Raw genomic sequence first — 14350 nt, forward strand, 5'->3', positions numbered from 1 at the left:
AGCCTCAGATTCTTTTCTTCTTGAACAAAGGGCACTAGGGGATATAACGGACAAAAAAGGATTGCCCATAATATCCTGGATCACCTAATGACATAGTAAAGTTGAAGCAAACTTGCCAGTTTTGCACAAGAAATCATTTAGTGCCACATTCAGATTCCAGCCCATGGATCCTGTCCACAAGCTAAGTGAATAGTCACATTGACTATGTTGGCCTGTTCTTAAAGTCAGTGTTTCTAGCCATTGTTAGGCTTCAGCCAACTTCCTTTTCGTCACCAACATGGAGCGAAATTTTTCCACGCAGGCAGGTAGAAATCTTTAACTAAAATCTTCATGATTGGGAACTTACCACAAACTAATATAATCAGATAATATACCCCAGTTTACCTCCACTGGATATTTTCTCAGCGAAATGGAATTGGCTACCTGATGTCATTCGTATCCCATCCAAAAAGCATCGGTGAGGCTGGGATGTTTATGCATTGAATATCCAAGATTTATCACAAAATCATCATCTCTAGGGATAGTTCTCATCACATTACTGAGTACATACAGAAGTGTGTTGACAGATGGCAAAAGTAAAACAGTCATCCTTCACAGGCAGCAAAGTGTGTACTTGTACCACAGACATCACATAAACACCTTTACTGTGTCTGTCACTTCCATGAGGTGTATCAGTATGGGCTATGACTTTTACAGGGGATTCTGAGTCAATAGCTGAAGGGGGTCACATATGGTGTCCTACTGTGTACCATGACCACCAGAAAGGGTAGTGTTTGGTGCCACAGGAACCAGTTGAAACCTCTGTGGTCGCATTATTTGACATTGCTTCCACCATCTTCACTACTGTCAACTGTCATGCACCAATGGAGCACCATCAGTGCCACCCCTTGAAGCCTGCACCTTTGCCATCCCTGTCAGTGCTGCTATCTAGGGAACTGGCCAGGTTCTGCAGTTGGGTTACCCACTTACACCTATAGAGGTGTCTGAGGTGCCACTGACAGCAGCCAGTTTGTACAGGAATGTTGAGGACAATATCAACTTTGGTGGTGCAATAGCAATGTAATACCATACCAAAGCAGCTAACTGACTTTGTGGTTCCCCATTCCTTCTTCCCATGCTTACTACACGCTGGGATTACATAGACCTTACATGCCAATTTAAATGCATAGGGATGCTATTTCTCTGGAACTAGATGATAACATAGATGCCTGTGGAAACTGCTCAGCAAATGAGGATATAACCACAACACTTACTTCATTATTAATGATCTTAACAATGCGATATCACGTGGGCCATGTCCCTCGCAATAGCTACATTAAATCCTGAAGGGCATGTGGATCATTTCACTTCGTGGTATTCTTTTGGGGTATACAAGTGACTTTGCCTGCAGGATCTCTTTACTATGGACTAAGTGCTTACTCTTAGTACCTATTAAGTACACTACTGGATTGTTATTTTTTCTTTTTGCATTGTTCATGTAAATGGCTGATTTGAAGCATTTGTGGCAATGCAGTGGGGCATTCAGTACTATCATTATTTGTTTAGCCAATAGTGAAGACTGTGTATTCAATAAAACAGTAATTTTTGTACTTGTAAAAAGTAAAAGTGTGTGGTAACTGCTTTGGACCATTACTGTGTTGCCTATTTATTCCACATTTATTCTCCATCACATTGGTGTCTAGAAAAGCAATGCATTTTATACAATTTTGTTTTAGAATCCGGCAACTGCTTACTCCTCCGACACTGGACCAGTAACATTTAATGATCTTGGTCTAAATTCCAGTATATGCAGTGCCCTTGATAAACAGGGAATTACTGCACCAACTAGGATTCAGGTATGTATAGAATTTACCAGATTATGACTGCAATGAAATAATTTATTGGTCTTGAAATTTTTGGTGTGTCAGTATTTTTTGTGCAAAAATTTGTCAGGTATAAAATTAATCTGCAAAATAGTTTTGTTTATACAACTTTTTAAAGCACTTGTGTAGTGACTATTTGTTCAAATAAGAAACTATAATACCATCTGAATAAATAAAAATGTAAATGAAACTTCCTGGCAGATTAAAACTGTGTGCCCAACCGAGACTTGAACTCGGGACCTTTGCCTTTCGCGGGCAAGTGCTCTACCATCTGAGCTACCGAAACACAACTCACGCCCGGTCCTCACAGCTTTACTTCTTCCAGTATCTCGTCTCCTACCTTCCAAACTTTACAGAAGCTCCCCTGCGAACCTTGCAGGACTAGCACTCCTGAAAGAAAGGATACTGCAGAGACATGGCTTAGCCACAGCCTGGAGGATGTTTCCAGAATGAGATTTTCACTCTGCAACGGAGTGTGCACACTCCTACAAGAAAATTTCAGGGGTCTTTGGTGAAAAGAGAAGCAGCTGTATGAATATCAAGAGCTGAGATAGTAAACCAGTCCTAAGCAAGGAAGGAAGAACTGAAAGGTGGAAGGAGTATATAGAGAGTCTGTACAAGGGAGATGAACTTGAAAGCAATATTATCGAAAGGGAAGTGTGCATAGATGAGGATGAGATGGGGGATACGATACTGTGAGAAGAATTTGACAAAGCTCGGAAATATCTGAGACAAAACAAGGTTCTGGGAGTGGATGATATTTTGACAGTGGATGATATTCCGTCAAAACTTCTGATAGTCTTGGGAGCGCCAAACAAGACAGAACTCTTTCATCTTGTGTGCAAGATGTATGAGATAGGCAAAATAGCATCAGACTGAAAGAATAATGCAGTAATTCCAATTCCAAAAGAAGCAGTTGCTGAAATATGTAAAAATTACTGAACAATCAATTTAATAAGTCATGGCTGCAAAATACTAACACAAATTCGGTACAAAAGAATGAAAAAACTGGTAGAAGCAGACCTTGGGGAAGATCAGTTTGGATTCTGGAGAAATGAAGAAACATGCAAGACAATACTGAATGTATGACTTATCTTAGAAAATAGGTTAAGGAAAGGCAGATTGACATTTATAGCTTTTGTGGACTTAGAGAAAGCTTTTGACTGTATTGACTGGAATACTCTCTTTGAAAATCTGAAGATAGCACAGGGATAAAATACATAGAGCAAAATGTTATTGACAATTTATACAGAAACCAGACAGCAGTTATAAGAGCCATAGGGCATGAAAGGGAAGCATTGATTGAGAAGGGGTGAGACAGTGTTGTAGACTATCCCTGACATTATTCAATATGTATATTGAACAAGCAGTAAAGGAAACCAAAGAAAAATTTGGAGTAGGAATTAAAGTTCAGGGAGTAGAAACAAAAACTTTGAGGTTTGCCGATGACATTGTAATTCTGTGAGATACAGCAAAGGACCTGGAAGAGTAGTTGAATGGAATGGACAGTGCCTTGAAAGGAAGATATAAGATGAACATCAACAAAAGCAAAACAAGGATAATGGAATGTAGTCAAATTGAATCAAGTGATGCTGAGGGAATTAGATTAGGAGATGAGACACTTAAAGTGGTAAATGAGTTTTGTTGTTTGGGAAGCAAAATTACTGATGACTGTCGAAGTAGGGATGATATAAAACATAGACTGGCTATGGCAAGGAAAGCATTTTCTGAAGAAGAGAAATTTGTTAAGATCAAGTATAGATTTAAGTGTCAGGAAGTCTTTTCTGAAGGTATTTGTCTGGAGTGTAGCCATGTGTGGAAGTGAAACATGGACAATAAACAGTTTAGACAAAAAGAGAATAGAAGCTTTCAAAATGTGATGTTACAGAAGAATGCTGAAGATTAGATGGGTAGATCACATAACTTCTGAGGAGCTACTGAATAGAATTGGGAAGACAAGGGATTTGTGACACAACTTGACAAAAAGAAGGGATCGGTTGATAGGACACATTCTGAGGCATCAAGGGATCACCAATTTAGTATTGGAGTGAAGTATGGGTAGTAAAAATCATAGAGGGAGACCAAGAGATGAATACAGTAAGCAGATTCAGAAAGATGTAGTATACAGTAGTTAGTTTTTCATAGAAAATTCCGCACTGGCTGTATGAATAATTTTTATTAAACCTGTGATCGGTTTTGCATCACTTATCGGTGCATCCTCAGGCAATATACACTATTTATAACATATTAAATATTAATATTAAATATTAATATTATTTATAACATATTTAATATTAACGTAGTTAGGATATGTGCCAATGTCCAATTTAATGTTATTAATAGCGTATATTGCCTGAGGCTGCACTGATAAGTGGTGCAAAACCGGTCACAGATTTAATAAAAATCATTCATACAGCCAGTGCAGAATTTTCTTTGAAAAAATGTCAAAGTTTGGCTGTGGTTGCCCCCCCCCCCCCCCTTGCAAAACAACATGTGATAGTATTAATTTGGAGATGAAAAGGCTCACACGAGATAGAGTAGCATGGAGAGCTGCATCAAACCAGCTTTTGGACTGAAGGCCATGACGACAACAACATCATCTGTAATAATTGTTTGGACTAAATACTTATATATATAAAATATAGAATAGTAAGATGTTGTCAGTAAAGAGGAGAGTTATATTTACGGCTTATTGGTCTGTGAGTAGAATACTACCAGAATCTGAATGTACAGTAATAATAAACAAGGTTCAAGTTTAGGGAAGGGGGAAGAGGAGATGGACAGAGAAGAGGGAGGAAATTGTCATAGAAAATGGGGAGGAGGAGATGGACAGAGAGAGGGGGCAGGAAGTGATGGACAGAGAGGGGGGCAGAGGATATGGAGATACCACAGCAAAGTGTGGCCAGGTACAGCTAATGTTGACATAAAATCCTTTGTTTTGGTTGACAGAATGTCATAGAAAGTTATTGATTGTTTGGATGAGGATTGACCCTTCATTTTCAAATGTTAAGAAATGAGCAACTGATTTAAACATGGCCCTACTTCTTCCAGAGGAATGTTTCTAAACTGCAGCTACAAACAATAACAGCAAGAAAGTACACACAGTGGTATATGACTATCAGCAAAGAGCAACCAAAGCCAATTATGTCAACTGGAAAGGTTGTGTGCAGTGTTTTTTTCAGATGCAAATGGTTTCTTCTTATTGATTAGCTTGCAAGGGGTAAAATGACGACTTGCAGATACTACCCTGGATTACAAAAGAAAAGAATCAGAACCTGAGGCTGTCCACAAAGATGCTTTGCAAATGGAAAAATGAATGGATTTGAGATAAGAATAATTGGGATGCCCACCCAGCTCATCAGATTTGGCAGACTTTGACTATTGCAGCACCTAAAGAAATTTGTTGTCTGAGGACATTGCAGTCCAATGAAGAGATATTTTTTGAAGCATCCCACAGTTGCATAACAGTGTTGTTATACATTCCGTGGAAAAATGTTGGACAACTTGTAACCACCCTCTTACTAATCGGCCTATCCTGCTTGTGATATAAAATATAACTGTGGATCACGTATATGCCTAATGGATTTTTTTCTAATTGTATAAGGCTATCTTTCCCGAAGAAATGATACTGATAGGTAGGAGGAAAGGATACAACTGACCCTTCTGATGGAAAGTCTACTAAAAATGAAAGTAATTAAACTGAACCGGGCTATAATTTGGAAAATGAAAGTTATTTTGTGCATTCACTCAACGAACAACACTGGACGGAAAGGGGTACCACTAATCATGAATCCAAAAGTTACACTAATGAATGAAAAGGAAGTAATTAATGGTTGCCAGTACACTAGGGCAATTTACATCCTAAATCCTGTACAAGATGATGGGAAAGAAAAACATGTATTATTAAACACTGACGCGGCAACTAAAGGTTGCCACGTTTTTGTTTGTTTGACACTAATTTAAGTGAGTATGTAATGATAAAGAAACCTGAGAAGTCACTCGTACATTATGTTTGGCATTAAATTTTGAAAAAAGGTAATCGAGTAATGATTTGAAAATATGCAGTTAAACTGTATGTTAGTACTGAACTTGGTTACATGAACAGTGACTTTCAGTGACCTCAGCATTATGTCATCAAAGAAATTTAGAAAAAAAGCAAGCACTTTTTACTTTGCCGTTACTCATTTTGCAAATGGGATTTCATATTATTGTCTGAACAACTGAGCCTTTTTTACTGACTTGAACAGAATTAAATAATAGAATATGTACCAAACCAAATCACCATGTGCTCCAAGCTATTTGCAAAATAAATAAAACTTCTGCATTCTTAATTTATGCACTTCTTTAGATTTGGATTTTTTCCAGTGATTGATTCTCAAACTTGAAAAATGAAATTGCTTTACTTTAGTCATATATTGAAGCCTCTGTTGTACAACAGTTAATTGAAAGTAGACTGAGGCTAAAATTCTTAAAAGAGAAATTATTCATTAATAAACCGGCTATAACTATTCAATTTGTTTCTTATGACACTAAGTTAGCATATTAGGGAAAAAAGGAACAAGGATCCTGCTGCGATGATTTAACACAGCTGTAACAATGTCTGGGGGGCAATGAGGACACAATCGCCCTGAGTTTAACTGATTATTATTTAAATAAATCTTATCAGTCAAATCACATTCAGATGTGCTGCTGGGTTACCCGTTAATACTTTCTACCAATGGACAGTCTTACTTCAGTGCTGTGAATATGATGAAACTCGGAGCCGACGACGAAACTGTGTTGCTGGAACTGCTGCTGTTGTTGAAGATGGTAGCATATTGTGGAGCCAAGGCTAATTATAGGAACGGGCAATCGTAATTAATACAGCCTCTTCCGCCCGTCCACTGCCTGTACTCGTGCTCTAGACGTGTGGCCAGAGCGCGTACGTGATGCCGCTGAAAATGGTACTCTCTACTGCGAGAGCGTTAACACCACACTTTCGCACACTACAAGCACTGGAACCCATTTCTCCTCTCTCCGCGCACTCTGCTCAACAACTCCCTATCCAAAGATTTTACAATGCACAAGCACTGCTATAATTGTTGCTAGTCGGCAGAAATAACAATTCCTTTGGCTTTTTTCGCAGAGCTAGTAAGTTTCACAGTAAAATACAGATAAATACAATGAAACGTCAACAGACTTCTACCTAAATGTACACATACAGTGATGCAATGTCCTTACTTATTAAAAGAAAGCATTTAAATTACAAATATTTACATACAGTTAAAAAAAGTTATATATCGGTAACAGGTGCCATGTATCCTGTATTTTTGGTGTTACAAACTGCATTTACCTAAAGGTGGACTACATAAAAAAGTTAATATTTAACCTTAAAACCATTGCTCTTCAGGCATGGCTGCAAACTTTTCACTTGGCTGTCATATTTTTTCACAGAGGTTGTTTCAAACTCTCCATCCATTGCTATTGCTTCAAAACTCTGTTTATTGGAACTGGTTGTTGCTTGCATTTTTGACTGTAGTTATTGATCTCTTTGTGATGGACAGTAGGGTATCTCCTTTCCCACTTCTTGACTCTCTTCTACAATCTTCCTTTTTATCGTCACCCCACCCCCTCTTTATTTGTGACTGTTTTGTGCCAGCTGCTGCCAGCAGTTCTTACAAAAAATAATTCTTCCTTTTTTTCTCTCTTGCCTCACAAGCAATGACTCCCACACTCTCCGAAAGCTACCAGGGGCCCTTACATCTCTTTACATTACACCAAAAACTAATTTATTAAGTTTGTTCCTTGTCAGGAATTTAATCTTGAAGTTCATGTCACATTGTTGGGCATAATGTGACAAGATGCTCTACACAAAATCTTTTGCTTAGGGAGATTAACAGAATGGCAGAGACAAGTGCTTTCAGTGTCCTTTAGTGGTGAGGTGGGATGGCGTTGCTAAGCTTTCAGAGCTCTAAAGAAGAATGTCATTCAAAAGCTCAGGAACTTTTTAGTCTTGTTTATGATCTGTCGGTACTGGGAGATGAAGCAGCTTGCACAGGATAGAGTAGCATGGAGAGCTGCATCAAACCAGTCTCAGGACTGAAGACAACAACAACAACAACATGATCTGTCGACTTCTGGACATCTCAGCTATATAGTAAGCTGTTGCCTTCACTCTTTATGTTAACTCCCAGGTAAACTGAAACTGAAACATGACTGATTCTAAGGGGTGGGGGTTGCTTCTCTCTTATTCTGCTGCATCATTGAGAAGACAGATTCATGTGGAATGTTTGTTTATACAATTTAATGGTTATAGTAATGCTGAATGTGTAATATAATTTGTACTGGCATCTATTCCGTATTTGACACTGGAATGATATCTTGTGGTTGGTCATCTAGAGAGAAGGCAGTATCTGGTGGGAAATTCATTAAAGTAAACAGCTGCTGCAACTTCAGGCAGCTACAAAGCTTGTCCAATGTCTGTACACCTATATCTAATTCACTATTCTGCAATTCACAGTTAAGTGCCTGGCAGAGGGTTCATTAAACCGCTTTGCCACTATTTCACACTCAAACAGTGCATGGGAAAAACAAACACTTAAATCTTTCCATAACAGCACTGATTTCCTGTACTTTATTATGATGATCTTATCTCTCTAAGTAGATGTGCATCAACAAAATATATTTGCATTTGGAAGAGAAAGTTCAGACCTAGCACCCTCGAACTTCCATCTCTTTGGGCTGCTTAAAGATTCTCTACAGGGAACACACTTTGAAGGTGATGACAGTGTCAGTCACGCAGTGAAAACATGGCTACACCTACAGGTCAAGAGCTTTTACTAGCAGGGAATACATGCTCTTCCACAATGTTGACATATGGCTATAGAACGTGATGGACACTACATGGAAAAATAGGACATGGACAAGACATGTTGATGCATATTGTAACCAAATTTTGACTCTTAACAATAAACATGTTCCGAGGGGGGGGGGGGGGGGTCGGGGGGATGTGGGGCATTACTTATTGAACGAACCTCATACTTGGTGCTCCCCATGTGAAGTCAGGGGGGGTTGTTAGTGCTATAAAAATGGTCAGTGCCAAGACAAGGTCACAGCAGGTCCTGCTTTTCCTGGACTTGTCTTGCATTATTGCATTATTGGAAGTGTTTCCAGCATACCTAGTAACACTCACTCAAAGGCCTTATGTGTGGTAATAGTTGAGAAATGGGTCTGAAGTGATTCTCCACAAAGATGCCATGTCAGACTGAGTGCTCCTTGGGTAACAGTAATAAGTTGTGAATGCTACACCAAAGTGTATTGTGTCAAGCTGACAAATCCAAACATTGGCATTCAAAAACTTGATAGCCTCATGGTGTTTACTGGCAGTTCTAATATTACTTTTCTCTTAGTATCATTTCCTCTTCTGCGCCTTGTTTCTGAACTTGCCTTTTCGATATGTGCCATTATCTTTCTTTGCCATTATTTTTCATAGAAATATCGTGTAGTGTCAGGTTCGGTTTCTGATGCCACGTTTTACTTATAAGACATTTCCCCCCCTCTATCACTTTTCAATGAGATAGTGGTCAATGATTAATTTGAGGAAAGAATACTGAAAAATTCCTAATTTATACAACATAGAGCTATTGCAGTGGTGTAGTTTTGATTTTTATTTAGTTGACAAGAAATCTGAGATGAAAACAAATTGCACTTTGAATTTATATTATACTGAAATTTGTGATATAGTATTATGATTGTTGCAGGCAGAAGGCATCCCTGCAGTACTATCTGGACACCATACACTACTCTCAAGTGAAACAGGTGGAGGCAAGACACTGGCATATCTGCTGCCTCTGTTACAGCAAATACTACTGTGGAAAGAGTTTAGTGCCAGTCTAGATGTACAACGTTGTCTAAACACTCCTTTGGGACTTGTCATCTGTCCTGGAAGAGAGCTTGCACATCAGATTGGTGTATGTTTTTTCAATTTTGTTTTGGCTAATAATTATCTTTGGTATGTCAGCAGTTTGGGGGGGGGGGGGGGGGGTTGGTTGTGTTGCCAACCTCTGCCTGACAAAAGAGTGAAGCATCCAGAAGAAAATGTTAGATGTTAATGTAACTTTGTACATGCCATTGGTGTGTGTATGAATAATTAGAATTGGAATTCTCTGTGACAGATAGAATACCCACCAGAGTACAATAGTGCTGTTCATGTTTAGTGTTGTTACCAGGCCTGGTAGAGTATATGAAGGATGTGAATACTGTCAGATGTTTAGTGAACACTCTGCAGGACATATAGATGCTTGTACTCATGTGATACAGCATAATCAGCACCTGAGTGAGTCTGAAAGGGACATCATTGTGGGTCTGCGTTTGGCTGGCTGGTTATTGTACAGTGTCCAGATTAGTGGGGCATACGGATGTGACAGTGGCCCGATGTTGAACTGCATGGGGAAGTGAGAGCAGATTTCAGTCAGCCAGGTCTGACCACCATAACTGAGAATTGCCATATTGTGCACCAGCACATCGTAACCCCTTCAGATTTGTGTCTGGCATTGGAGAACAAGTAATGGACTCCCTGCAATATTCTATGTCATTTCACATCATTGGTCAGAGACAGACCCATGCATAGACTGCCCATACCTAGACTGCCATGAACACAACACAAAAAACTGTGCTTGAAGTGAGGTGTTGACCAGGAAGCACAGACTGGTGATGAATGGCTCCACATTGCGTTCAGCGATGAATTACAGTTTTGCACTGTCCCAGATGACTACCGTTGGAGAGTGTGGTGGCAACTGGGAAGAGGTCCCATTATTCTGATGCTTTGGAGAGGCACAGCAGTGTTACTCCTGGGTTCATGCTGCAAGGAGCCATCAGGTATGACTTCAAGCCATGGATGGAAATGATTGAGGGAACTCTGATGGCCCAGTGACACATCATGGACATCCTGCATCCTCATGTGTTACAGTCTGTCATGTAGTTTTTCAACAGGACAGTACTTGTCCACATGTGGAATATATCTCTATGAATGTCTGCATATGTTGAGGTACTCCCATGCCCAGAAAGGTTCCCAGATCTCTTCGTGATAGAACATGAGTGGGACCAGTTCAGACATCAACTCCATCCTAGTGCCAGTGTCCAGGATGTTGCAGACTAGTTAAAACAGTTGAGTTACTGGCCAGCTTGCCTCAGGAGAGGATACAATGGCTTTACGATACCCTACACCATGGAATCAGTGTGTGCATCCAGGCCAAAGTGGGTGCAATGTCATACAGATAGTGGGCTCATACTGACAACTTAATTATAAATTTGATTCTATTTTTGTAATCACTAAAATAACATGACATACTGTTGCAACCCCTGTACTTTCATACATCTTTCTCTTCCACTTCTGAGTGCATCCCTTTTTTTGTCAGCCAGTGTTTGTGTACCAACTGATATTGTCAAGCAGTATTACAAGAGGAGTTCAAAAGACAACATTGAAGATATTTAAACATTTGTGGCTCCTGAAATTAGATACAGCATTAAAAAGCAAATCATTTTACATATGACTAAAAAATAAATAAATGTGAAAATACTTAGATGCAAACAGATGAGTATAACGTTTAGGTATAAAAATTATTGAGTCGTAGACTGCACCATTTTGTTTTCAGTTATTTAATTATTCTTGCCTTCACTATGCCTCTTCCTTCTTATTCCAGGATGTTGCGAATCAATTCAAAGAGCCCCTAGGAATTTTGTCCAAAGTAATTGTAGGTGGCAGAACAAAAAAGCAAATGCTGAATCCAGATGTTCGTGAAGTTGACCTTCTGATTGCCACCATTGGAGCACTGAGTAAACTCACAACAACAGGTAAACTGTTATTACTGTTCATGCATATGATTGATTTACTATTACTTGCTTGGACTTACATATTGTGATGATGGAAATTGCAGTATGGAAACAGCAGATAAAACATTTTTTAATTTGATAATTCTTACAGGTGTTTACAAGATGAATGATGTCTGTCATGTTGTTCTGGATGAGGCTGACACATTACTGGATGACAGTTTCAATGAAAAGGTGTGCCATCTGCTGAAGCGTTTTCAGGTGAGAATTTTTATGCTTGAGAACCATTACAAGTATTTGTGATACACGGAATATGTGATATCCACCAGTTAATATGAGGTAACTTAATATAAGCTTATTTCTAGGGATCTGAAATGCTCGCTCGGTTAATAATTTGTCAAAAATTAAACTCAAAACAATACTTCTCCTTCATATACTGCATTTTACAGAGTATAAGACACTACAGACTATAAGACGCACCGTAATTTTAAGCAATATTTTTACCTTTAACATTTCTGAAAATTGTCATCTGAACTTTCTTCTTCTTCTACTTCTTCTTCTTCTTCCTCTTCATCATCATCATTGTCCTCTTCATACGTAAGATGGTCTTCACTGCCATTGGAGTGTTACTTAGCCACACTTCTTGAAAGATTAAACAATAACTATAATGTCTTCTCTCACTCTAGACCACAACTGTTTTATCCACTGACACATTTGTTTGATTGTTATTGTAGATCATTTTGAAGCTCCCTTTGGTGTGAATTCAAGCTGGGTTTCATCCATCAGCCATTTGTTCCATTCCTCTCTCATATACACTTTGAATGTTTTATTTATCGAGATATCAGGATGTTGCAATTGTGAAGTGTTCAGTGTCACTGGAAGCCTATCTCTGTGCGGCAACATTGGATGCAACTGGCAGCAGCAGTGCTCTGATGCGACATTTTTATATCTCGAGCATAAGATGACCTGAATTGTGGAGACAGTTTTTCGAAGAAAAAAGTGCGTCTTATAGTCTGTAAAATACGGTACATGGCGTTGATGTGACATGAAATTTCTCCTTGTCTGCGTCACTGTTATCTAGATGAAGTCATATCAAAAAGAGCCTTTCCTCAGTTGTCACATTGTGTACAGGTTTTGGTCAGTATTCAAATTCACGTGACCAACAAACCAAACACAAGCACTCTCCTAGAGTGAATAGGTGTAGGCCAGCTGCCTGGTAACAAATACACAAATGTTTGTGTTGCATTTCATAGGTGATGAACCACACACTTTCTGAAGAGAGAGGGAAGGGGTGGGGGTGGGTTGCAACAGCAGCAGTAAGTGGAGGAGTAGGGGGGAAGGGGGAGGTAAGATGAAAAGAATTATATAAAAAATGATTTTGTTAATTTGTGAGTGCACAAAACATCTGTGACAATGTTTGTTGATGTGAAATATGTTGAGTTGTACCATGGTTTGGAATACATGTTTAACTGTACACCCCCTTATAACTGGCCTGGTAAGTCAGTTCAGATGTCAGTGGAAGGCAATGGCCTACCATCTCCAACAGGGCCTCTCATAATAAAGCACATATAGATTAGTATTGTCTGTTTGTTTAGTTGTGTGTGGGCTCCTGAGCTCACATCTTTGGTGGCAGAAGAGTACAATAGGGGAACTGAAAAACAGGTCCCATGTAAGTGCCATCTCAGTTATGGCAATTACATTGAAAAATATAGTAACATACTATAACTTTGTAAATAGAGTTTTGTGTCAATATCTCTCATTTTTATTCAGTTATCCCAAAAACATTCTTTACTTGCTGTGTGACCCTCGTAGATTCATTCCACACTTATAACTTACAGTCCCAACACAGGTAGTTAAATTTTGAAACACATGCAATTGAAATTACATAATTCACAGTCTGCTGGTGTACATGACCTATCCCTCTCTTGTTGTAAAATACATTAAAGGGACAGAAGAGCAAATGATCTCAGTAATGAAAGTTCTGGAAAGAGGGTGAGGATGTGCTCATCATATGAGGGCTATGCAGAAAGTAACAGACTTTTGACCTGTTGTGGCAGTGGGCAGGGCAACAGCCGCCATCTTGCTGCCATAACATTCTGACACTAAGTACACATCCAGCAGTGGTAACATGTGGTCGGTGTCTCTGGTACTTTGCTTTCTGTGACATACTGAAATACGTGCTGCAGTAGAAAATCCTGCCACTTGTGAGGTGAGGTCTGTGATTTGGTTTTTGTTGACAAAAAACTGCAAACCAATTGAAATTTGTCACAGTCTGACATAGTTAAGGTGGGCAATACAAAACAAGCATGGTGGAAAACTTACTGCAAAGATTTTGTTTTTTTCATGATAATGCATACCTGCACACGACCAATTGTACCAAAGAGCTCTTACAGGGGTTTGATCATCCAACATACTGCCTGGATTTGGCACCGAGTGACTAAGTTCTCTTCCCAGCAATGAAGTCATAGCTGCCACCTTCAGAATCCAAAAGAGAGAATTCCAGTCAGTATTGTCAAACGTCTACAAATGCTAGAAACATAATTTGCCTTTCCTTAACCTATCTTCTAAGATAACTCGTAGGGTCAGTATTGCCTCATGTGTTTCAACATTTCTACAAAGTCCAAACTGCTCTTCCCCGAGGTCAGCTTCTACCAGTTTCTCCATTCATCTGTAAAGAATTC

The 14350-nt window shown here is 39.1% G+C and overlaps 1 protein-coding gene across 1 annotated transcript in view; it reads left to right on the forward strand.

Annotated features, from left to right (window-relative positions):
• Positions 1-14350, forward strand: part of LOC126283145 (probable ATP-dependent RNA helicase DDX28) — a 72820-nt gene that overhangs the window by 34767 nt on the left and 23703 nt on the right. The window contains exons 5-8 of the mRNA XM_049982249.1: positions 1716-1835; positions 9602-9811; positions 11543-11693; positions 11824-11930. Coding sequence (XP_049838206.1) covers positions 1716-1835; positions 9602-9811; positions 11543-11693; positions 11824-11930 — 588 coding nt within the window. The remainder of the gene's footprint in view (positions 1-1715; positions 1836-9601; positions 9812-11542; positions 11694-11823; positions 11931-14350) is intronic.

Source organism: Schistocerca gregaria, chromosome 1, assembly GCF_023897955.1.
Source record: "Schistocerca gregaria isolate iqSchGreg1 chromosome 1, iqSchGreg1.2, whole genome shotgun sequence".
Lineage (NCBI taxonomy): Eukaryota > Metazoa > Arthropoda > Insecta > Orthoptera > Acrididae > Schistocerca > Schistocerca gregaria.